At 38.7% G+C, this 27,260-nt stretch overlaps 1 protein-coding gene across 1 annotated transcript in view; it reads left to right on the top strand.

The window, feature by feature from the left end:
* Window positions 1–27,260, top strand: part of EXOC4 (exocyst complex component 4) — an 823,186-nt gene that overhangs the window by 563,230 nt on the left and 232,696 nt on the right. The window contains exon 11 of the mRNA XM_059933354.1: window positions 20,653–20,872. Coding sequence (XP_059789337.1) covers window positions 20,653–20,872 — 220 coding nt within the window. The remainder of the gene's footprint in view (window positions 1–20,652; window positions 20,873–27,260) is intronic.

Here is a 27,260-nt window from a genome sequence, read left to right as displayed (position 1 = left end):
AACCAGACATCTCAAGTTAAGGAATTTAGCGCTTTTCTACGTGCAGGAAGATGCAAGAGTCTGGGCTCATTGAAATCAGCTATCTGGGGCCAGTGTCCCATGCTTTCTCATCCTGAGTCTCCTCAATCGTTGGGGGTGGCTGGAGTGGCTGACTGGTAGTTGGGGGGCATCCTGTTTCCATCCTGAGTCTCCTCAGGGCTCACCGTCGGGGCTGCTGTAATGTAGTGGCTTGATGGCTGCAAATCCTTTGTTTACTGATACAGCAGGCAACATTTTTTCCGCTCACATAGTTCTTTGTATCTACCTGTAAAGCAACCTAACTTCGTGCCCTCCTGGGGCTTACATTGCAGTGAGACAAATGGAGAATAAGCAAATAAGGAAGTAGATATATATGGTATCCAATTATGATAAGTTCTGAAAAAAAAAAAAGAAAAAAGAGGCAATTGAAGGAGATAAGGGTTGGGAAACTGTTTTAGATGTCAGGCCTTCCTTGAACCTCTTCAGAAGAGGACATGTGTGCAGAGACCTGGCTGAAGTGAGGGAGAGAGTTGTGTGACTGGAGGAAGAGCGGCCCAGACAGAGGGGCCAGCGCTGTCAGAGACCCGGAGTACATTCGAAGGGTATTGTCCATAGACACGAGGTGCTGCCGGTTTCCTTTGCGTGAAAAAGGTCTCCGGCATTTCTTGTTTGCAAGTTAGGAAAGACTGATAATGTGTATGAAAGGGTGTTGTCAACTCTAAACAGTATACAGACATGGATATGGTTAGTAAGCTCTGAGTGAACTCTAGAAAGCTCCATCATTGTAAACTGAGTTCTTAGAAGTTTCAAAGGAAGTCCTACTTAAAGAGACTCAGTGATGGCCAAATTTTCATGATACAAATACTCTCTCATTTATTTGATAGGCACATTTGCAAACAAGTGAACAAATGAATTAATTGTTAGGAGCATTACCTACCATATAATGAGTGCTACCATATTTCCGGTACTTTGCTTATATGCATTATAAGGCGAATATTAGGCCTTAGTTCAATGCATACATCACTGGCAACTTTACAATAAGGAGGTATTGTTTCCCCATTTTGTAGATTAGGGGTCTGGGGGCATGGGGGTCAGGGAAGTCCTCCGGTTAAATACCTGTGGAGAGCTGAGGTTCCAACCTGGGCGTGTCTGACCCCAACCCTGTGTATGATGTTGTCCAAAAGATCATACCATGGAGTTCTTAACATGAGTGGCACATTGTGTTAGGAACCATGAGAAATAGAGAAAAAACTAAAAGCACTGTCTCTGTACTCAGAGAAATGAAAATGTAGTTGGGAAGAGATGATTACATGAGAAATAACAGCAGACAGTGAAAGATGAGGTATAAACACATAATTGTGTTCCTTAGTCTGTGAAAGCTAGGGAAGAGAGGGAGATTAATGCAGCCTGGAGACAACAGGCCCGAAGCTAAGCTTTTAGAAGACAGGTGGAATTTAGGTAGGCTATATCATGGAGTTTCAATTATCTGTGGGTGTTAGCATCTACTCCTGCACCTAAGGGGAAAATCGGATATCATCATGATTACCTATGAAAACCACTTAGCAAGTTAGAGATTAACTACCGTCTCTCAACATGGTAAAGACAATGCAGCTAGGTTTTTCTCCAGGTCTTTTTTTCCTCTTTGGTTAAGCTCCAAAGGAAGTATTCACCTTATGAGTAATAGGCATCATAGTGTATTAAAAATACATATTTTAAAATACCAGATTACAGAGTCACACTCAGAGTGGCTCGATGCTGACACCAAAAGAACCGGGAGCTGAGTCGGATTGAGAGACCTGGATTCGTGTCTCCCTGTCCTGCTTATCCTGGGGCCTATTCTCATCAAGCAGAACGGCAGGCTGAATGCCTCACAGTATTTACGTTGCCCTCTCTCTCAACCCATGTATTGTTGATTTCATATATATTGAACACGGGTATTCTGAAACTTTTCACTGAAATGAAGTGTGCTCTGAATGAGTGGAAAAACATAAGTGAAAAGTCCAGGGCAGGAATAATTTTGGGTTCTTATGAAATAATGAGCAAATGAATATACTGCAGAGATGTGGGAACGTAATGGGGCCAGATGGTAGGACAACCCTGAAAACCAGAGAGAATTTGAGATTCATGTGATGGAAGTCAAAGCCATTGAACGTTTTTGAGAAATGGAATATCACTGTGAAAGCAATCTTTAACGTAGAGTGATCTGGTAGTGGAGCGTAGGGTGGATAGTGAAGTGGGGCTGGGAAAGACTGATTCAGAGACAGTTGTGAGAGTCTAGAAGAGGGTATAGACCAGAACTATAGACCAGTCATAGAGATGGGACCTGTTCGGAGATGATTTTGTTGCCTTTTCTCCTTACTTGATCTCATTAAAGGGAACGATGTACATTCCAAAGAGTAGGTTAAATACAAAGAAATTATTGAATCAGCTAGCTATAGCTTTTTGGAATGTACTTCATCCGTCCATCCATCCATCCATCTTACATTCTTTCCTCCCTCTCTACACTCAAACTCGCAGTCAAACACATTACTTCCCCAGATAACAGTTCCAGTGTTACACTATGTTGGTGGCATAAAATTAGGTAATGAACATGAAAATGACTCAAGTTCTGAAAACAGATTTGAAACATTATGGTTATTATTTAGTTTTCATCCCTTTTGGCTTCTCTTAAAATCATATTTAGATTAGACAGGTAGATATATGTATTACTTTGTGCATTTGAAAATAAATACATCCTTCAGTGATCCAGTTTCTAATTATTCTGATTCCTTCTGCATTTTTATGACAGTACCTTCTACTAGAAAATTAGCTGATCAAAGAGGAAAGGAGTCTTCTTTCTCTTCTTCAAGACCTAAAATAATCACTTTGGTTCTCTTTATAATGCTCTGAATGAAAGAGGCACAACTTTAAAAGTTTTGCTGTTTTAATAACATCTCTTTTATTTTCCTCATAAGACAGTATTAAAAAATAGTCATATTAAGTAATATTCCTGCACTGAATTTTCAGTCCTCTGATGATACGATTTTCTTCCTTTTGTTTCAGAACTTCAAACAGTCTTAGGGGAACAGTAGTCAAAAAAAGTTCATTCATTTCAAGTTCAACATTTCATGGGCATCTCCTGGTCATTGCTTTCAAGGATTAGGTGACCCAAGTAACTGACAATGTTGACATCTAATGAAAACTTCTTTTTCCCAGTGTGGAGACCTAACAGGCAGGCATCTTCTATCCTCTGGTAAAAATACTACAAAGTGTCAATCATGCACAACTTCTCAAGTCAGAGAGAAAGATATAAAATTTTAAAGATCGCTCATGCTTCTGTTCCTTTCCAGTGTTGTAACTCACACAAATTACCTTGGGGAATAGAATGGCTCAGTATTACAGTCAAAGTTGATCAAGCTTATATTTTTTTCAAATGCAAATAAGAATTGTTACATGACAACTGGCCAAGAGCCACGACCTGCATGGCAGATGCCCATCGGATCCTTTAACACAGTGAGGGCAGATGATGAAGGCATGGCACGTGGGGCCAGGGTGCCTCGAGAGCATGAAGGTGGCTCTCTTTCTACTTGTTACTGCTTTCTTAACAATGCTATTTATTCCTGTGCTAATTTCCAAGGGTAGCAATGAGATGAGAGTCATGGACTGTATTTGGCAATGCTTTTCTTCTTGTTGGCTATGAGATGGACATTATTTACTACCATCCCCTCGTGCTTATGTTCTCTAGTTGGTTGAGTATGTCATATTTGCTCTTTATGAATAATCAATAGGCCTACTTCCCTCCCCCTACACCACTGCCTACCCAGCTAATAAGAGGCACAATTTGTCTTAGCAGCAATATTGTTTGTAATTTCTGAATGCTTCCTAAAGGAAGAACTATGAATTAATTACAGCTTGCACAAATGAAGTTAGATCTAATTGTCATGGGTAGAGAAGATACAAGCATAGAATGATCATAAACACTGGCCAGTAGCAAATGAATATACATTTTCTTCACATATGCTCAGTTAATCACAGACTTAAGTTGGCTGGCTTGTATTGTGGCCATTTTCAGAGCTGGTTTCATTCACCACTTTATGTGGGAAAGTTTACACTGAGCTTCTGCCCATATGCTATGCTAGGCACTGAGGGGAATGCAGTGATAGAGACCAATATCCTGCCTCCGAGAACCTAGAGTCACGTAGGGGGATGAGGTATGTAAACAAATTACGAAGTGGTTGGTACAGTGAGTGATGTTAGCCTGTCTAGAGTATAATTCTTAAGTTCTTTACTCTCTGGATCAGTGTCTTACATACTTCTTTTCACAGTAAAAATTGTATTTTGTACATCAGGATCTGGTACACTCCTACATGTGGGTGTTAAAAAAAAAAAACTAAATAAATAAATACACACATATACATATATGTAAAATAAAGATTACACAAATCAGTGTTTACCATTAATATATGTAACACACTCTGATATTTTCTATCCTATGCAGTCCACCTCTCCCCTCTACTCTGTCTCTCTGAATGCTGATTGCAATCCTTTAATTTTATTTCATGTTCCCACGTCGGTGTTAATTACGGTTTGGATTCAGCATTGCCTCAGCCTGAGCTCTCTTAAGAGCAGGTTCTATGTTTTGTCCATTTTTCATTCTTGTCACCTGGGGCCTGTTGTACAGTAAGCACACTAAATGTTTGGTGAGTGAAGAAATGGATACCCACATCTGCTCAGAACTGATTTTCGATCCAGCCTGACAGCACAGATCTATTCCCTATAATTATAATCCTGTTTCTCATTGGGTCCCCTCTATTGAGTTGCATATAACAGGATTATGATTTATATATTATTGAGAAGCAATCCATGTAGACCAAGGGTAGGCAAAACATGTACCACCCTCAACTTTTAATCCATTTTACTTCACTAATGGTCTCTTTTTATTTAGCATGCTATTGAGGATTTTTTTTTTCTGAAACCATGACTTAAGGAATGAAATCTACCTTCAATTATTTATGGTTTAAATTAATGCAAATAAGACTTTCTGGCTTGCTGCGCTGATACTCATTAATAAATATTTGACTGGGTATTAGGAAGATTCAGATTGACTAAATGAGGCTCTTTTTCAATATAAACAAAAGCCCTTGTGTTTTTTCGCAACTGTGCCTGCCTGATTCTTCCATCTGGTTTTCATTAAGGCCAATGAATGTTAGATGGGTGCAACCTCAAAACGATGGGTCCTTTGGGAAACTGGAGTCATCAGAGGGCTCTGCTGTAGAATAATCCCCTAGTTAAACCAAATTTAATCTCATTAGCAGGGTAATCGTGCTGTGAGGAGAAATGGCCAACCAGGTTAAAGAGAAACCCACATAGTCTAATTACTCTTTCACTTTTGTCATTGAAAAATAGAACATTGAACCAAGAGGCAAAAGATACAGATTTTGTGCTTAGCCTAACATTGTGATTGAGTCTCATAAAATTCCAGATCTCTCGCAGCTCCTCAGGCCTGTGTATGGCACTGGTGCCATGTCACAATGCATTCTGGAATCCTTTCCTATAGAGGTTCCTGTCATGTCTCTCCTTTTTAATACATGTATTTTGCCCATTCATTTTTCCAACCAAGTTGTATGTATTTGACTTCGCCAATGTTTTTAAAACTACCAAAATATCTAAAACTAAGTTGTGAAAAATATGCCTTTCCATCTTTGGAAATGAGCACATTGGGAAATTTTCTAAAATCATTGAATCTGTGACCAGTTATTTTACTTTATTCTGAATTTCCATGCATATGGGTTTTGCCATTTTTAGGATATGATATAGAAGAAAAGAATGGTGAACTAATAAGGAGCCAGATCTAGGTACAAGACACAATCTTAAAACTTGATAGCAGTGTGACCTTCAGCAAATTACATACACACAGACACACACACACACACACACAGCCGAGGGAATTTGCAGCCAATCTAATGGACTAGATATTTTTTCAAAAGTTTAATATGAAACAAAGTAGTTTTCTGAAATAAATTTTTCCATAAGATGTACTGCATATTTTTGCGTTGATAAATCATATTTTCATTACATTTTTTCCATTGCTTTGAAAACAGGAAGCATTTCTCAGATGAAACCAGGGCAGACGTTGGCTTTTTTTTTTTTTTCCTTAATGTTCAAACTACCTCCATAGGCTTTTTCTGTCTCTGGTATATTCAGCTACAATTAGTAGCAATAATCAGCCCAAGAGTATAACTCAGTGAACAGAGTAATCTGATTGCAGACACTGACTATTGGACAGGTCTTTTATCTTCTGTGTGTTTTAGATGTTTGTCATCAGCATAGTCCAGAGAAATATCAGTTCTGCAGGAACTGATAATATTGTAATCAAAATCCTTCTGTAGGGTCTAGTTTTTCTTCAGAAATGTTGTGTATTCCATCATTTTAATGCCTCTACGATTGATAGATACTAACCTACAAATAATCTGCAGACAAAAGGCTCTATTTTTTCTGTATTGTTTTACATATAAATGTAATAATCTATGCTTTTCTGCATCTCAGATTTGTGAGCAGAATTTTAAATTCTGATTTAGCCTTACAGAGGATATGAAAACTTGAATAAAATAGGACAGTAGGAATGTTAAAGTCTTTAATTCCTCCAGTAAGTGGACCTGTTTATGAAACTATAAAGAAGGAAGTGACTCTGAGGCCTCTGGCAGGAAAGTAGGACAGTAATAGTAGAACACCAGCTGAGATGGCTTAAAAATGTTTAGCTTAGTTCACTTTCAATATTAAGTTGATATTACTACAGCCCATTTTATCATGTTGAAACCCTAACAGTGTGATATGACTATAAATGACCAAAAGTGAGACTCTAGAAAGCACATAATTTCTTCCAAATAGGAAAGAGCTCTGTAGGAGGTAAATTTGAGGAGAACTTTGAACCATTACAGAAAATAACTTTGTGAATATTTGCAAGATAATTATAGATATTGGTCTGGAAAAGTGGGGACGTGGGAGCAGAGGACGGAACCAACAGTGTTATGAGAAGAAGAGCATGACTTAATTGAAACAATCAAGTCTGTGAATAAAGGAGATAAAAGTAGAAAAGTTTAGGCAGGCAATGTCTGTGACTCACATATATCATAATTTTTGGCTAGGGGATCACTCACTATTTTCCAGGTACTTTTTCTTAGAGCACTTTGCATTCAGGTTGGCAGTTAATCAAGTGATGATAAACCTAAGAGTGAGATATGAAATAATCATAAGCTGGGACTTCCCTGGTGGCGCAGTGGTTAAGAATCCACCTGCCAATGCAGGGGACACGGGTTCCATCCCTGGTCCAGGAAGGTTGCACATGCTGCGGAGCAACTAAGTCCGTGCGCCACAACTACTGAGCCTGTGTTCTAGAGCCCGCCAGCCACAACTACTGAGCCCGCGTGCCACAACTACTGAAGCCCGCACGCCTAGAGCCTGTGCTCTGCAACAAGAGAAGCCACTGCAATGAGAAGCCCACACACCGCAACGAAGAGTAGCCCCCGCTCACCACAACTAGAGAAAGCCCATGCGCGGCAATGAAGACCCAACGCAGCCAAAAATAAATAAATTTATACTAAAAAAAAAAAGAGACAGATCAGGGAAAACTTCGAGTTGAGTGAGCTTTGAATGGGTCCTTGAAGGGAGGTTATAGTGAAAATGACAGTTTTTTAAACATTCACTCTAGCTTATTTGTCACAATATAGAAAATGCCTGGATGAACTAGAAGTAGAGCACATGGACATCATGAAAAAGACATGGAATTTTTTTTAAATGTGGAGAAGACACAGAAAACAAAGTTTGCTAATGACTGGAAGTGGAAATACGTTACTTATTTCTTGATTACCTACTAGGTACTAAACACTATCTACAGGAACAAGACACATCCCCTATCCTCAGGATGTTTACAAACTAGGAGGGAATACAGACACCTCAACAGGAATATTCTGTGGACCTAGGGTGCTATGGGGGGCAAAGTGAAAGGCATTCAACCTAGACTTGAGGGACAGGTCGTCCTGGAGAAAGTAATATCTGAGCTAGTGGCTGTAGAGCAAATGATATTTGGAAAAAAGAGGTATGGGCGGAGTGTTTAGGCAAATGGACCACCATGGGCAGAGACCTGGAGGTAAGAAAGCAGGGCATGTTCGTGAAACTGCAAGTAGTTATATAATCTGTGCTTTAGTGAAATTAATATAGTAGCTGTATGTTAGATACATTGAAGGAAGAAGGGATGAAAAATGGAAAAACCAGTTAGGAGATTGTTTTAGGGAGGCCTGGGAAATAAATTACCTTATATCAAATTCCATCCATTCATCTACATCATCTAATTTAATGAAAGGCTAAAGTATGGTGCCAGCTGTTACAAACGGAGACACAGGGATGTTTTCTCAGGCTCTGGCATGGAACTCTTTGAGGTGGTACCATTCATATCATGTGCTATGGGCACAACAGCCCCTGGGCAGGATGCTTTCACTGTGGATGCTTTATCCCCTATAACAGTACATGGCATAAGGTAGACACTCCATAGATATTGCTTAAATAAGTGAAGGAATAAAGAAGTGAATCAAGAGATAATATAAAGAAAACGTCTCTAAGCCTGGAAGCGTCTTGCATGAGTAGCAAGAAGACTGGGTAACTGAATGGGGATGGTGCAAAAATAGAGAACACAGAAAGAGAGGATTGAAATAATGGGAGGGTGGCTCTGAAGTTCCATTTTGGACATTGTTTGAGTTAACAAGAGGATACCCAGAGAAAGTATCTAACAGGTGATTAAAAACGCAGGTTAGGAGCTTGGAGAAAGAAGTTAGGACTGGAGATCAGATTTTTTATATTTCAAAAGAAATAATTTGGTATATTCAAATATTTGTATTTAGCAATATTATGGTCCTCTCAATCCACACAAGGTTCCACTACATCAACACACACGCTAGTAGGGTTCTCTGCATGGATTCTATTGATTGTGTTCCCCTCACCAGCCCTCCTCAAGAGTTCTAACCCCAGGGGCAAACATCCGGGAGACAGTAATGTTAGAAGAGTACGATGGATAGAGTGAAGTCCTGCATGGATCATATGTAAGATACAGATATTATTATAATAGGGCAGACTTCAGGGAATTATTGCAAGAACTACCTAAAATAATCCATATAAAGCTCTTCAGTGAGGACATGGTGAGAACTCAACAGATGTAATCAGTTATTAATACTGCTTCTACTCACGTAGCAACAGGGAGGAAATTTGCCAGACTGATATGAACCACCTAAAATAAAGTATACTTAATATGTTACACATAAGTTTCCAGGTGATATGATAGCCATTTTGTAATAAGTTGAGATTTTTTTCTTGAAAATTTTCCTGACAGCCTTATCTTCCATTAAAAAATACAAAGGAAAGGTTATTTTACTGTAAATAAGATAAATGAAAAGCATAAAAACAGAATTCCAGGCCTATTGGAAGAAGCAGGATTATCATTTTATCTGAGTTTTATATCAGTAGTCCTTATTTACATGATTTTTTTGTTTAAAAAAAGATTGCTTAATATTAAGAGTTAGCATTTGGGTTATTTCAATTTCTAAATTATATGCTTAAAAAATATAAACAGCTGTCATTATAAAGAGGCTTACTTCATTCTACCTAAAGTGCTTTTCAGTCTGGAGGGAACACTTAAATGTAGTCATAAATCACTTACAGTATACTCATGGTAAGATTTTTTAAAGTTAAATTTGTTTACAAGCCTGCAGAGCTCAAATTTTGTAGATAATATTCTTTTCTCCCTTTACTTAATGATTTTTACCTCTTTTCTCTAGTCCTAAGCATGAATTTCACTCGTTACAAATAGAGCACCCAAATTCCTTTATATTTCATTAGTTCAGCAAATTGTCTCCTAGGGGTATGGACTGAGGCCATGATTGGGCTCTGCAATGATGAGCTTATTTTGCACTTTTACCCAGAAAAATCCTCAGATACAAAAGTCACGGAAAGTAGTTACACTCAGCATGAACAATTACAGACTGTTGGGGGGAGACTCTTCCTGATGTGCCGGTGACTTACTCCCATGAATTAAGAGGCAAATGTGCTCCAAAGTGCATTAACCTTTATGGATTTTTCTTCGGTTTTCATGTTCCACTGATTTATGGTCTTAAATATGCCTGTTGCTGCTGTTTCTGAATGAGTCCCTTGTAAATCATTTCTAAATGATCTTTTTCGAGTCAGATAATCCGAGTCAGTTGAATATATCTCCAATCAATTCCTCTGAGACTTCTTTCTTTCTTGGCCCAAGTTATTTTCAGTTTGCTCTGTGCCTTAAATGTCATATCTGAGAGTAATTGACTAAGTAAGAAATATGTTGTAAAGGAGCCATACTTGCTGGGCAGCTGCTTTTTGCACTGAGTTGTGCCCAGCCTTTGGCTGGCCTCACTTGAGTTTGATTCCAAAGGCCCATTTACCTGAGTACAGCTAACTGGACATAGTTCTTTGTGCAAGGATGGGCTTGTGTCCGAGAATGGATTTTACTCTGGGCTGTAGATTGATTTTTTTCATACTGGTTAAGCATGGTAGGGATTTTGAGAGTTCTGTGTTCCCATAAAAGCCCACTATTTCCCTTAGAGTGATGTGTAGAAAGAGCACATAGGACTCTTATTAGGGCTGCTTGGCATCTTTTCACATGGGCCCATATTTCTCCAGAAAACGTCTGCATTTGGCAGTCAGTGTTTCATTCTCCTTCTGACTCTGAAGATTATTTGTTTATTGGATTTGAGGGAAAATGTGCATTTTTTTGTCTCCTCATAACTAATGTGTCATTCAGGCTATAGGGTGGTGGTTAGTGCTGTTGTTTGCAATCTTTCCATAAAACCAAAACACAAAATCAGTTTCAGAAAATTCAAATTCAGAATTCTGGCTTTTAAAGCACAAAATTATTTATTCGTGTCTCTGTCATAAATAGTGCATCACTGTTTATTGCTAATTAAGTTTTTAATGTAGATATTTATAAATATCTGTGTCCTGGGACATTATTAAATGTACATATATTAAACTTGACCATGAGAATGGGGACTTACTTTTGAATATGCTTGACAACTTAAGCAGAGCTTCTACAGGCCCGTAAATGTCTCATAACTTTTCACATAGAAAACCTTGAACTAAATGAAGGGAAGAGATGGTTCAGATTTTTAAAAATGTCTTTAAAGCCATTATACAGTAGAAGAGATTCGGAGCTTCTCGGTGGAGGGAAGCATGGTACATCTCTGCAGAGAGGCAAGACTGAATTAGAAGTTACTTTAGTGGAAATGATATATTGCAAGATTCTGCAGAATGTAGGAGGTCAGAGGGATAAATCACACATATTTACTGGTTCTAATACATGGGATCAGGAGAAAAATCCCAGGCCTATCAGGTAAATATTTTGTGTACATGATTCAGCCCAAACTACCAAAACATGTGTGTGATGATATGACAAAATCAGGAATAATCGAAGTGAAAAGAATTAAAATATTTTATGTTTAAAATATTTTATATAATGATATATATTATATACAAAATTATACATCAAAAACAGAATTCAGAAAGAGAAATTAAGGAAACACTCCCATTTACCACTGCAACAAAAAGAATAAAATACCTAGGAATAAACCTGCCTAAGGAGGTAAAAGACTTGTACTCAGAAAACTATAAAACACTGGTGAAAGAAATCCAAGATGACATTAACAGATGGAGAAATATACCATGTTCTTGGATTGGAAGAATCAATATTGTGAAAATGACTCTACTACCCAAAGCAATCTACAGATTCAGTGCAATCCCTATCAAACTACCAATGGCACTCTTCACAGAATTAGAACAAAAAATTTTACAATGCGTATGGAAACACAAAAGACCCCGAATAGCCGAAGCAATCCTGAGAAAGAAAAACAGAGCTGGAGGAATCAGGCTCCCCAACTTCAAACTATACCACAAAGCTATAGTAATCAAGACAGTGTGGTACTGGCACAAAAACAGAAATATAGATCAATGGAACAGGATAGAAAGCCCAGAGATAAACCCATGCACACTTGGTCACCTAATTTATGACAGAGGAGCCAAGAATATACAGTGGAGAAAAGACAGCCTCTTCAGTAAGTGGTGTTAGGAAAACTGGACAGCTACATGTAAAAGAATGAAATTAGAACACTCCCTAACACCATACACAAAAATAAACTCAAAATGGATTAAAGACTTAAATGTAAGACCAGACACTATAAAACTCTTAGAGGAAAACATAGGAGAAACACTCTTTGGCATAATCCACAGCAAGATCTTTTTTGACCCACCTCCTAGAGTAACGGAAATAAAAGCAAAAATAAACAAATGGGACTTAATTAAACTTAAAAGCTTTGGCCCAGCAAAGGAAACCATAAACAAGACAAAAAGAGAACCCTCAGAATGGGAGAAAATATTTGCAAATGAAACAACAGACAAAGGATTAATCTCCAAAATATATAAACAATTCATGCAGCTCAATATCAAAAAAACAAACAATCCAGTTAAAAAATGGGCAGAAGACCTAAATAGACATTTCACCAAGGAAGACATACAGATGGCCAAGAGGCACATGAAAAGATGCTCAACATCACTAATTATTAGAGAAATGCAAATGAAAACTACAATGAGGTATCACCTCATGCCGGTCAGAATGGCCATTATCAAAAAATCTAGAAACAATAAATGCTGGAAAGGGTGTGGTGAAAAGGGAACCCTCCTGCACTGTTGGTGGGAATGTAAATTAATACAACCACTATGGAGAACAGTATGGAGGTTCCTTAAAAAACTAACACTAGAACTACCATATGACCCAGCAATCCCACTACTGGGTATATACGCTGAGAAAACCATAATTCAAAAAGAGATATGTACCACAGTGTTCATTGCAGCACTATTTACAATAGCCAGGATATGGAACCAACCTAAATGTCCATCGACAGATGAATGGATAAAGAAGATATGGCACATATATACAATGGAATATTACTCAGCCATGAAAAGAAATGAAATTGAGTTATTTGTAGTGAGGTGGATGGACCTAGAGTCTGTCATACAGAGTGAAGTAAGTCAGAAAGAGAAAAACAAATACCGTATGCTAATGCATATATATGGAATCTAAAAAAAAAAACAAATGGTACTGGTGAACCTAGTTACAGGGCAGGAATAAAGAGGTAGAGATAGAGAATGGACTTGAGGACATGGGGTGGGAGGGCAAAGCTGGGGCAAAGTGAGAGTAGCATCGACATATATACACTACCGAATGTAAAATAGTTGGCTGGTGTGAAGCAGTAGCATAGCACAGGGAGATCGGCTCTTTGCTTTGCGATGACCTAGAGGGATGGGATAGGGAGGATGGAAGGGAGGCTCAAGAGGGAGAGGATATGGGGACATGTGTGTGCATATGGCTGATGCGCTTTGTTGTACAACAGAAACTAACACAGTATTGTGAAGCAATTATGCTCCAATAAAGATCTATTAAAAATAAATAAATAAATAAAGCCTTAGTATAATAGATATCACTGAAGAATTAAAAAAAAAAAGAATTACCAAAAAACAGTGACATTGTTTGTGGTAGAGCCATGAATGAATTCCTTGTACTCCAAAAGCCAGAATTCTGAATTTGAGTTTTCTGAAATTTGTACCTTTGATTTTGTATTTTGGTTCTATGGAAAGATTTTATTTCCCCCTGATTGGATTCAGGTTATGCATTTTTGGCAAGAATATCAGAGAAGTGATGCTGTATTCTTCTCTGCATCATGTCATATGGCACATGATGTTAGTTTGTCCCATTACTGATAATGTTGGCCGTAGAATTTTTTAAACTACTAGGCTGTGAATATAAGGAATACTTATACACTGTGAGCAAGTATTTTCATTCAACTGAATATTGCTTTCATTGCAACTTCTAAAATACAGTACAGGTCCTCTGTGTTCAAGAATACTTCCAGCTGGTGGCAGCCATAATTGTTGGCTGAGATGAAATGGAAGAAATGGAGCTTTACAATAAGATGGAATTTGTGATGAGGAGTCTGGGTTAAGGAATGGGCTTGGGAAGCTTGAATGAAATTTTAATTAGTATAATTTTCCTGGATAGAAGTCAAATCAGTATAAAAATTTTGAAAATACTGGGTCAGGTGTGGGTACTGTGTGTTCATGTATGCATTCCAAAGGACACATACTTGCTATAAGGAAGAGTAAATTTAAAATACAGGTACTGCATATGTACAGATTTTTGGAGGCCCACTGGTTGATGATAATCTGAAAATAAAATCTTAGGTGAAATATTTACAAATGGCAACATTAGAATTTAGGAAATAAGATCCATGCTGTAGACTTTCAAAGGCAGTAAAAATAGGTTGCCTACACTCTTTATGTGTTTTTTGGTTTATCCTACTCTACAGCTTGAGGTTTGGGAGCCTGATATGAATAAGTTTCTTCAAAATCCTGTAATTAGATACTCCTCCTATAGCATTATGTAGATCCCCCTCTTTGATTCTCATTCTCTCTCTTTCCATATACACAGATGTACCTGTGCTTTGTGTTTGCCTTCTCATCATTTACAAGGATAGGAAATCCCTAGTGTGAAAGCACTTCATAAGATTAGATAATACCCTTTTGACAGGGTTCCATCTGTGTTCCATCTTAACTTTGAAGTGTTTTCTTTCCTAATGAGATTCTTTCCACTGTTCAAAATTCAATGTTTTCTTACTTCCATAAAGCTGATTAGGAACACTGTTGGAAAAACAGGGCTTTTTTTTTTTTTTTTTTTTAATATTATTTATTTATTTATTTATTTATTTATTTATTTATTTTTGGCTGTGTTGGGTCTTTGTTTCTGTGCGAGGGCTTTCTCTAGTTGTGGCAAGCGGGGGGCCACTCTTCATCGCGGTGCGCGGGCCTCTCACTATCGCGGCCTCTCCTGTTGTGGAGCACAGGCTCCAGACACGCAGGCTCGGTAATTGTGGCCCACGGGCCCAGCCGCTCCGCGGCATGTGGGATCTTCCCAGACCAGGGCTCGAACCCGTGTCCCCTGCATTGGCAGGCAGACTCTCAATGACCGCGCCACCAGGGAAGCCCAAAACAGGGCTTTTTGATGAATCTTCTCTATACCCGTGACTGACTCTCCTGTCTCCCATTCAACAGATTACTTTTACGGTTCTTAATAGGTGAATGGATCCATGCAGCAAACTTTGGGAATCTGGGGGAAATAAAATGTAGACTAGCCCGTGAAAAATGATGAGGAGCTACTCCCAGTATTTTAACTTGTAGAAATAATTCAACAGAAGCAAAATGAAGATGTGCACTGTAGGATTATCTGTAATAAAACCAGGAAGCAGCATTAATGTTTCCTAATAGATGTTTGGGTTAATAATGTATTGATGGAATGAATCTTACAATTACGAGTATTATCCTCTGTGAAAGGGCAAATATGAAGTACTGTGAACAACCATATTGCATATAGCCGAAAACACTGTGAGAAGGTGGGCAAGGACTAGAGAATACTCTTTCAGTCCAAGGCATCTGTGGTGGAGATATGGGATAATTTTCTTTCTTTCTTTTTCTATGAATCTTTTATTTGGACCTCCAGTCCAAATCCTTGGGAGAAGGGCATTATTTATCGGAGAGGTCACGCCCTAGTTTTAGGAACTATGGGTTGAAATTAAAGGAGCTATTAATTTTATTCAACACTTCATTCACCAGTTATTTCCTGAGAACCTACTGTGTACCAGCCGTAGACTAGTATTAGGCACTGAGGATACATCAGTGAGAAATTTACACTTGACCCCTGGCCACGTGGGGTTTTGGTCATTCCTACATCCATGTGTTGCTGAAATAGTCAAAGTAATAATCTAATGGCCCATATTGCCAGTTACGGATAATTGCACGGGAAAGTAAAGGAGCAAGTGAAAAAAATCACAAACACGTCACACTTTGCTCTAGTCTCCAGCCGCATCAGGATTTATGTACCAATAGTAATTATACAAACAGCAGCGGCCACCACTTAATTAGCAGTTAACTTTATGTCAACCTCTGTGCTGAGCGCTTAACTTTCATTTCCTTATTTAATCATCAAAACAAATCCTGCATGTTATATCCATTTTTACAGAATACACAAATAAGATGAAGAGAGGCTAAGTAACCTGCCCAAGACTATACATTCAAGATCCAGACCCAGGAATACCTACTTTACGTGTCTTGCCCTTGGCCACTCCACTTCCCTAAACCTTTCCTCTCTGCAGTGACTGTGAGTGTGATTCGCCTCCTGGATGCCTAGGAAAGTTCTTATTCTGTGTCCTTCCTGCCCAAGAAAGGGCATTTTGCCATTTAATGTGATCGCTTCTCATTTTTTCCAGAGTAAAGAAGAGGCTGGTGAGACAGCCCTAATTTTTCTCTTTCATTCTCTTCCGCATGTTTTATGCCTTCCGAACAGTGAGGACCCTCACAGCTCCCAAAGCAGATTTGGAAACATGTTGAATGGGTCCCCTCGAGTTAGAGATGGCACCATCAACCTGAATGTGTCATTTTAGACTGATGTATGTGCTTTAGGGAATAAATGATTTGTATTCGAAAGAGATCATTCAGCTGAAAGTAATGGGAGCACCTCCATCCGTGCTGCTCAGAGCAGTTTCATGTTTTAGGGGCACCAAAGACAAATAAGAGACTAGGAAAAAAGAAACAGTGGATAATTTAGAGCCTCTGTCACTTTGTTTAGGAGCAGGTTAACTAGTAAAAATCTCCTCCTAATAACTGGTAAAGATTTTGGAAATGCAAGAAGTACTTCTGCTCAGAAAACTCTTCTTCTAAGTCCCATTGAAAAGAATAAATAGGGTTTCTGATGATTGGTATATTTACTTGTTATTAAATTAATAACAGTGGTTGTCTTTCAGAGTCAGCCCAAGGGTACCAAGATGCCCCTGGGTGGATGGTTTCTCTGAGGGTTAGATGAGATCAGGAGTCAACATAACACGACGTGGTATTTGGAGATCTTAAAATTATAGCCATGGTTAACTATGTACTCTTTATTTCTTCATTTTTTTCGTGGCTTCTTCTACTCATTCTCTTCTTAAAGACTTATTACATCTTGTTTTGGGTCAGGCTTTTATTTCCCTTTCCATGTTGATTACATCAATTAAGAAACCTCATTGCTGTTTGTCATGGCTTCTCAATTTCCACTTTCCTGGGTGACTGTGATAATCCCCTGTGTTCTCCTTCCTTCCCCCCACCCCGCCCACCACATGCCGCAGAGGCTAATGGAGTGTTTCACTGGTGATATGGAAGAATAACCATGATGTATTTATTTATTAAGTAAAGGAAACTCTTCATTAGGTTAAACGGCTAAACTTAAGGAACATTTATACACCAAACTTTAAATGTGGTCTAATTGGAAAGCAATTTATGAAATATAGTCTTTGATAAATGTTGGTAGTTTTTACATTATCTAATTTAATTTTATTTGAGTAGCTAATATATTCACAGTTTTTAAAACAATCAAATGATTATAAAAAGTTAAAATTGAAAAGTATATTCCCAGTCCTCTGCCAGGCCCCACCACCATCCCTGCTTCCTGTAGGTACTCACTTTTACCAGTTTTTTTGTGAATCCCTCCAGGATGTCTTTATAATAAATTAAATAAATGAGGTTACATAATTCTTATGTGCAGGTCAGTATAGTAAATATGAACACTGCTAAATACCTTGCTTTTCTCACTTAACAGTATATGTCCTAAAGATCTTTTCATGTTGGTGCATCAAAAGCTTCCACAGTATTGCAAAATGTGTAGATTCACCATAGTTTATTTAACTGATCTCTCATTGATGGATTTTTTGCATTGTTTCCAGTCTTTTGCCATAAAAGCAGTGCTACACTGATCTCTGTACCCTGTACATAGATGATCTCATCCATATTTAGATAACAGCTGTTGGAAGAATTTCCCAGAAGTGGGATTTCTGGGTCAAAGGAAATGCATTTGTAATTTTGGATGACAGTGCCAATTTGCCCTTCAGAAGGGTTGTAACATTTTTCACTCTCATCAGCAATATATGAGAATGGCTCTTTGTCCACACTTAAACCGAAAGTGTGTTTTCAAACTTTTGGAATCTGGCTGATGCATGGGTATAAAAAATGGTATCTCACAATGGAATATTACTCAGCCATAAAAAGAAATGAAATTGAGTTATTTGTAGTGAGGTGGATGCACCTAGAGTCTGTCATACAGAGTGGAGTAAGGCAGAAAGAGAAAAACAAATACCGTATGCTAACACGTATGTATGGAATCTAAAAAATGAAAAATTGGTTCTGAAGAACCTAGGGGCAGGACAGGAATAAAGACGCAGACGTAGAGAATAGACTTGAGGACATGGGGAGGGGGAAGGGTAAGCTGGGACGAAGTGAGAGAGTGGCATGGACATATATACACTACCAAATGTAAAATAGATAGCTAGTGGGAAGCAGCCGCATAGCACAGGGAGATTACCTCGGTGCTTTGTGACCACCTAGAGTGGTGGGATAGGGAGGGTGGGAGGGAGGGAGACACAAGAGGGAAGAGATATGGGGATATATGTATATGTATAGCTGATTTACTTTGTTATAAAGGAGAAACTAACACACCATTGTAAAGCAATTATACTCCAATAAAGATGTTAAAAATAAATAAAAAATAAAAATACATTAATTACCAAAAAAATGGTATCTCAGTATAGTTTACTTTTCATTTTTCTCATTATGAATGAAGTTAAAATTTTTGGTGTGTTTAGTGGTCACTTACTGTAAATTGTCGTTTCATGTCTTTTGATCATTTTTCTACTATGTTCTTTGGTTTTTTTTACTACCTGTCTTCTGTGACATAAGTTGCACATATATATTCCCAGTTAGTCATTCATTTTTTTGTCTTTATTTCATGTGATTTGGTTTCATTTTATTTTGCTTCTACACTTTTGAGAAAAATTTAAAGTACGAGGCCACTCTTACTTTGCCAAGCATTGTGGAACTGTAAAACTCACCATGCAAAGCAATATTAATCAGTGGTGAAAATCACAATTGTTTCATGACTTTAAAATTTTTTGTGAAAACATTAAAAATTCTCTACTGTCAGTTACAAATATATACAGAAATGAAAAATAAAACTAATATGTATTCATACACTGTAACATTAGAAACACTGAGAATTAAAATGTTTTCTTTGTAAATTTTACCAAGAGTAATTTGAACAGTGGTCGCCACCTTCTTCTTTTTGGGTACTTTACGATACACAGTGAGCATCTTTTCTGTGCGTTGGTGAAATGTCATACTTCCTTCTCAGTTTAGATCAGTTGCCAGCATTTTGTTCTTTGCTTTTCAATGTCATGAAACATCTCCAAGCGTTCCTTTAAGGTAACATTTTTTTGCTGACATCCCTTCCTCTGGGATGTCTTCATCTCTTTTATCACAGCCATTTTCTCTTTTAAGGTCAGTAAGTTCACCTTTACTCTGGCTGCAGATACCTCTCAAATGGGGCCAGTGTCGATGTTCCCAGGGTCAGTTATTTCTTCTATAAATCCATTTACATTCAATTCAAATTTCGCTCCCAGTGTTACTTTCAGTTTTTTTTTTTTCCCCTGTACTTTTAGGTGTTTGGGCCAATTCCTTTTTTCAGTTATCCATTTTTGTAAACTGTCACATGGGTTTATCACTGAGAGACAAGGAGACAACACAGCTACACACTTTGCTGTCTGTCCATAAACTGCGTAACGGACATGCAGTGGCCAGTCACTGATTGACTTTGAAGAAGTGACATGTTTGATCATTGATTATGATAAACATTAATTATTTACATAGAGATTTCTAGATTGAAGCCCTAGAGTTTGTATTTCGTGCCATTACTCACAGTTAACATACTGTGGTAACTGGAATTCAAATCTTGTTGTACTGGTGTTATTCACTAAACTTTAGTAACTTCCATTTGTGCGTATCAGAACCATGAAAGCAGGAGCTGCCAGTGTAGAAAAGTACAAAAAATAACATAACAAATGTCTGCATACTCATCTCTGAGTTTTGACAGGTAACATTCTGCTATATATGCTTTAAGTGTTTTTAATAAAGGAAATTGATCATTACAAATAAGGTTAAAGTTCTCCTTTGCCCCCACCTCCCATCCTGTTTCCTTTCATAACCTCCCAACAGCATCATAAATTTAGATACTATCCTTTCTTTTTCTCTCTTTTTAAAAGTTCTATCTACACGTATAAAGATCCTAATAAGAAATATGCAGTATTTGGGGTGTACTTTTTGCTTTGCATCATAATTTGTTTTTTTGTTTATCATGCTTTCTTTTGCTTCTTATATTCTTATTTCCTTCTTGAGTTAATAAAAAATATTTTTGTCTCTCCTTTTTTCCCCCTAGTGTGGAATTTTTGTTTCTGTTTCATCCTATTTCTATTGAATAAGTGAAATAACTTGTGTTAGAAGAAAACTCATATGTAGATGGATAATAGAGTGACCTGCTCTTGTTTAGAATTCTGGTAATTTCCCCACATCTCTCCGTGGAAGCAGCAAAAGCCAGAGATACCCATGTGTGTTTGGTCATATTTCTGTAGCCATCTTTCCGATACATTTAACAGTGGCTGTGCTCTGTTTGTCTTCCAGATTCATTCAGGAGGTAGAGCACGCCCTGGGACTTGGCCCAGCCAAACAGTGTCCTCTTCGAGAGTTTCTCACCGTGTACATCAAAAACATCTTCCTCAATCAGGTCTTGGCTGAGATCAACAAGGAGATTGAAGGAGTCACGAAAACATCTGACCCCCTGAAGATCCTAGCTAACGCAGACACCATGAAAGTGCTGGGGGTGCAACGGCCTCTCCTACAGGTAATCACATCCTTTGAACTTCCTATTTTTATCTGCAGTTTTCATTGACTTGGCAAGAGTCACAAATTGAAAAAAGAAGGAGAAGAGTTACCATCTGTTTCCATATTCATCAGGGATGAAACAAGAGGAAATAAATTAAACAGGCACCAGGGAAATTAAGGACTAGTGTAGAGATAATGGAAATTCCTGAAGATCTTTAAGAAAAAGTGGTTAGCTTTGAATATGGGAGATGGTGAGTCTCATTAACATGCAGGCAACTCCTCATTATTGGCCTGGACTTTGTCCTTGAAAAGAACTCTCTTTCCAATGGTGAATGCATCCTGGACTAGAAGGATTGTTGGAAGGAAGTTATTCTGCCTAACCTCAATTACCAACAGCAAACCCTCTGTACCATTTGAGGGCTGACTTACCGTATATAACTTGGCTAGCTCACAGTGAATTTGAACCCACCCAAAAAGCTGGCTTTTAAAAGTCAGATCATTTATTAATTTAAGTGATGATCATCTTAATATGAAAATTTTACTTTCATTGTATAAAGGAATGGTTTCTGGACAACAGAAATAAGATAATTTGTCAGATGTATGGATTATTAGACTTGAGGTGTTTGTTTTATATGCTTTAAGCCAGTGACTTAGAGGTAAATATAAAACTAAAAGAAAATTACTATGAATTTCAATTCTGGCTATACGTTAATTATTATTACATTGTAATTGAATCTTTATAATGTTTCTTCATTTAAGAGAATGATGGGTACAATAGCATAGTTTTATGTAAGTTGCATGATATGAGGATATCTCAAAATGTAGAAGACTTGAGATCTTCAAAGAGAAGTTCTATAAGTGATATATATATATATATATAGTTGCTTCAGTTGCCTGCCTTTACCTGCTTTTATATATGTCTTCCTTGGTTCCCTTCTTTGTACATTAGAGTTAATAGAAATACTGGCCCTTTCATAGGGAAATGTCCTCATTATGAGCATTCTTTTTTTATAAGCAAGTTCTTCTATGGTATTGAGAAAATAGAGGCATTCACTTCTACCAGAACTTGAACAACAGCATCACACCCAGGAAAGTGTTCATTTGCATTGCCTGAGTTTATGTTAGGTGTGTTCCTAGTGAGGCTCTGTACTGAGTATGGGATGCAGAGAAGGGAGACTAGCAAAGGCATGTGCTCACTCATCCCATCCCTCTGCTGGATTACTCTTCCACTGGCTCTTTGCATGGGCGTCGTCTTCTCTTGGTGCCAGTTCAAATGTCACCTCCACAGGGAAGCTTTTCCTAACTATCCTACCTAAGTAGGTCCCCATCCTTGGTTATTCTCCATCCCCCCCCCACCCCCACCTCCTACTCCTAATCTATCTATTCTCAACACTGAAGCCAACCTCTATGAACTGCATCACCAAAACTCCCTTGCCAAGTGACTCATGATCAGGTTCTGCCAATAGGAAGCACCAGCAGGAGATTGGAGGGTAAAAGGAGAAAGAGGTTGGGTTCTTATCTCCTTCCTCTCCACTTTGGATCGTACTTTTGGCTTTGGGTGCCTCCCTCTGTAACCAGAGGTCCTGCCAGGCGACACTTCCTGTATGGCTTCACCTCTCGCTGGACGCTGGTAATACCGTCTCTCCTCCTTGGCCCTTGATGATAGCGTTCTGCTGTTACTGGTCTCTGGGTGCCTCAGCATCCCTTGTTGCTTCTTTCAGTGCTGCCCGTACCTCTGTCAGTCATCTCTTCATTAATATTTCTTCAGTTAGTCATCTGAATGGAATTCTGTTTTTTGCTAGGATCATGAATAGATCTCCCCAGTTAGTCACTATTTTAACATTTTAATTTTTTTCCTTCTTAGCACAACTATAATCATTTATTTTCTAGCTTGTTGATTTCCTATCTTTTCCCACTAGAAATTAAGTTCCGAAAGTATAGTACAGTATCAGGCAGTAGGAAGACACTCGATAGTTTGTTGAATGGATGTTTATGTGTGTCGGTGGGTGGGTGGGTGGATGGATGGATGGGTGGATGGACACAGTGAATAAATTTTGAGAGTCTTAACTGCAGAGTCAGAGTGCGAAGATGAGAAAGAGAGAGTGACAAAAACTTGTGTACATTTATTATGTCTGGCAATATCATTAACATCCTCTCCATCAGAAAACCTCTCAGTATGTATATCCCTCAAGCGTCATGCCGTATGCTGTACAGAGCAACTTTAATATGCTTAGTGTACTAAATTTAAAAGAAATAATGCACTACAGAGTGAATCTGGGAACTGAAGATGCTGGCTCATTAAACATGATGATTTTCAACTTGAGTAACAAAGACAGATTAAAACTCCACTAGTTGACTACAGTCTGGGCCATGTCAGGGCCACACACTGCTGGCTAAATGGCACCTCTGAGCAGCCTACCGATGTGCTTGTCAAGTCACTCCTGACCTCGTCACCAGCCATTTGTACCTGTTACTACGCCTCTTGTTCTTTAAGTCAGTTACTCCGTTCTGAGGCTATGTAAGAACTCCAATTTTACCTCTTCTCTCTTTGACCTTGTCGAGATATGATAGTTATACATAAGTGAATAAATCTTAAAACTAAGGCCATGCAAGTTATCAACCTCCAAATATGTTTACAGAGCCCAAACACCTGCTTTCTTATTTGGTTATTTTGTTGTCCTCTCTTTCTTCATAAAAATTTTATGAGAATGCAAATTAGTTAGACCATATCAGTAAATTTGTTTAATATTCTCAGTTATGAGGTTAAAAAAGCAAGTGAGGAGGTGGTTATTTTCCTTTCCCATCTTGAGAAAGTCTCTTGCTTTATAATGATTGTAAATTGTTTTCAAACATAATTTCCCATGCTCAAATTTCAATGTTTCTTAAATGTGTTTCAGTGTCACCTTGATATTTTTATTCTCAGCTAATTATACGTAACTAAAGAAAAATAATGGAGAAATCATTCTCAACAATTTTAGCTGAGAATACAAAACGATTGTTAAGAAGGGAGCTTGAAGAAATATATGCATGTGTGAAAAATGCAGGCGGATTAAGTATTCAATTACATGTCCTTCAAAGTCATTCCCTCTGCTAGACTGTTGTTTGGTCACAGAGTGGAAAGGATCGTGCCTTTCCCCGGAGGCAGCACCCAGTGTCATGAAGCATCAGCCCAACTGGATTCTCCAGAGAGAGCGGACAGACGGCTGTCTCGGTGCTGCTTCCATCTATTCGATGATGTGCAGACGCAGAAAACCCCAGGACACTTTGTCCTTTCCTCTTTGAAATGGCATTGGTCAGGATAGACAGTCGGTTATAAGGGGGCATTTACTTGGGCGATAACGTAGTTTTGCATTGGTAGTTTTACTTTCTAGGCACAGAATTCATAGGAGGGAAGGAAGGAAGGAAGGAAATAGGAAGGAAGAAATTACAAGCACCATTTTATAGGTGAAACAACTGTGCAGATGCCCAAAGTGATAGAGCAGCATGGTACTAGTAGCAACAGTGGAAGTCTAATTGTGGTAATGATAGCATTCATAATAGTAAGTAGTAGTAATGGTGACAACTAACACTTTAATACATCTACTGTGAGCCAGACACTATTGAGTGCTTTATACGTATTGACTTGTAAATGTTTTATATGCAATGACAGCAGCTTTGTGAAGGTGGCATTCTTATTATAAGGAGGAAACTGAGAAACAATGAAATTAAATAACTTGCCCATCCTTAGTCACCTAGCTAGCAACGCTAGAAATTAAATAACTTGCCCATCCATAGTCACCTAGCTAGCAACGCTAGAACTGTAATTCAAACCCAGGCGACCTAACCCTGGATCCCGTGCTCTAACCTATCTGTTACTAGTCTGCTATGAGATGGGCAGAGTTTGAGAGTAAGCATTTAGACACTTTTTTTTTTTTTTTTAGCAATTTGACATTGTCTGTTGAACCTAACAGTAAAAAATTGGGACTTGTGTTTTTATCACCGGGTTTTTAAAAATTTCTTTTTTCTAGTAATTCATTTTAATTTATTTTATAAAAGTATCCATCTGCGACAGACTGGGGGGATCGGGGGAGAGTTTAGAACCAGACTCTCACCATAGTCAGAGATATACTGCTCTAAATCCGTATATTGCCTCACAGGAGTAAAAGTGTAAAACCAACCATCTTTCTTGCCTCAGTGTCTAAACCACTTTCCAACAGATGGAATAGCTCGGATATTTGTTATAGATGGTTCCCTCCTAAATCCCCAGCTCCTGCAACCATGCCTGCTCTAGAGAAGGCAATGTTGAATAAATGGCTGAGTGAATGAAAATGAATGAATGAATGATGACTTCCTTAGTACAAGGGCATGTGTGTGCGTGTTTTGCCCCCATGGTGTAAGATTCATGGTCTTGGGTTTAAGATTCATGACAGTCTTTAAATTAAAATGTCACAGTTCTTATGCCTCTGATGCTGTCAGATGGAAGCAGGATGGACTGTACTTCATGCTCTTAACCATCTGCGAGTCCTCTATTACGATCACTTTTTCTGCAAAATGGCCTCCATCCATTGCAAGACAAAGTATACTGATTCAAATTAAAGAAATCCATTACGAGAAATTCCTCATTTCTCTTGAGTCAGATCTTCTGGCATTCTGGACCTGGAGCTATGGAAACAATGGATTATTTGAAGTGGGTACTCCCTCATGCCTTATATGTAACAGGCATCTACCAACTGTTCATTTATCAGACATCAGGAAAAATTCCCTCAGTTCCCTATTTTATCACTGTTTGGGGGATGTAATTTATTCTTCTTTAGTGTCTCCACCCAAAAAAGGGGAGGGGCGACTAATGCTTAAGTTTTTTAATCCCTTACCTATCACACAGCTGAATGGACATCTATCTGTATGAACAAAAAATACGAGTAAAGTGTTTTCCCCTACCTCCCAATGGAATACCCGGTATCCTTGTTACCTAGTGGTCTGTGGACAGGAGCATCAGACCTCTGAGTCCGAATCTGCATATGTACGGCCTCCCCGGGTGATTTGTACGTACATTCGATTTTGAGAAGCACTGCCTTGTACCAGTGCAACGCGAAGTGTGATCCGTGAACTGGCACCTGAGCTTGTGAGAAGTGCAGATTCCTGAGCCTCACTCCACTCCGGGGTGGGGCGCAGGAATCTCTGGTCTAACCAGCCCTCTAGTTGATTTTAATAGAGACAGAACTTTTAGAAGCATCGTCTTAATACCAGCGTTTCCAGCTGGAGGTTAGGAAATGGGGCTCTAACACTGTGGACTCTTAGCCTTGAGACAAACAACAGTAGTTAACTTCAAAGAGCTATTCAGCTTTGTTTCATGCGGGCACAGAAATTGTAAAAACAATATTTGCAGCAGCAGCAGAAGCTGCTTCCTAGTCTAGCACGTTGCTGAATTTTGCAAAGCTCTTTCTAGACACAGGATGAGACTACGTTTTCTGGCTCATGTAGGGCAACGTGAGACAGAGACAGCTTTCCTAATGCTTTGGCTTATGTTCCCCCATCATTGGAGGAAAGAAAAAAAAACATAAGCTGTGCAAGTCAAAAATTTTAGGCAATCTTGAAACACTTAAAGCATATTTTCATTTTCCTCATTGCCCCGGTATGTGTCAGAGCACATCTGAGAAGTCAGATGGTTCGAGGCGGCCTGCAAACCCCACACTCATCTCTTCCTCATCCTCCCGTGCTTTCCCCAGCTACCTGGAGGGGTGTGGTTCTCAACAACAATACCCATTGGAATCAGCCAGGAGCTTTCTGAACACACCTAGATCCCATCCCAGAGACTTGGTTCAGTTGGTCAGGGCTGGGGTCTGGGCATCCAGGTGTTATAAGCTGCCCAGGTGATCCCAACATATGCAGCCAGAATTAGTGCCGCTGGCCTGGATCTTTCTACTCCACAGAATCAATTATTGCCCTGAGAGGAAGCAGAAAAAAATTAAAATTGAGGCATTCTTTAATGCAGTTAGGTTTGTAACAGAGGGCTCTGTTTAATACTTTGAAGCAAGCTTGATCCATAAGTCTTAGAATCAGATACAAATAGATTGAAATCCCAGACATTTCAATGGATAATTTTGTGGTCAGGACCAAACTGCTAACCTCTCCGTACCTGTTTCCTCCTCTATAAAACAAGAATAATAAAATCTGTGTCCTGGGAACACAGGCATCACTTCTAAGGTGTAGGTGGAGTAATGGTGGTAAAACATATCACCTTCCTTTCCCGTGTCACAGATACCTGGCCTTCAGCATTGACTGCTCTGTTACCGGCTACCTGCCTGCTCCTTAACTCTCACCTTCACAGACTTCTGATTTGTACTGACTGTTGCTCTCCATCCCTGCCGTCTCTTTGTAGATTTCAGCCTGCATCTCCTCTTATCACTAACTTGCTGTTTACTCACTCC

The sequence above is a fragment of the Balaenoptera ricei genome, chromosome 9 (assembly GCF_028023285.1).
Source record: "Balaenoptera ricei isolate mBalRic1 chromosome 9, mBalRic1.hap2, whole genome shotgun sequence".
Lineage (NCBI taxonomy): Eukaryota > Metazoa > Chordata > Mammalia > Artiodactyla > Balaenopteridae > Balaenoptera > Balaenoptera ricei.
The sequence above is the reverse complement of the archived record's forward strand: the minus strand, read 5'-3'. Positions and strand labels throughout refer to the sequence as shown.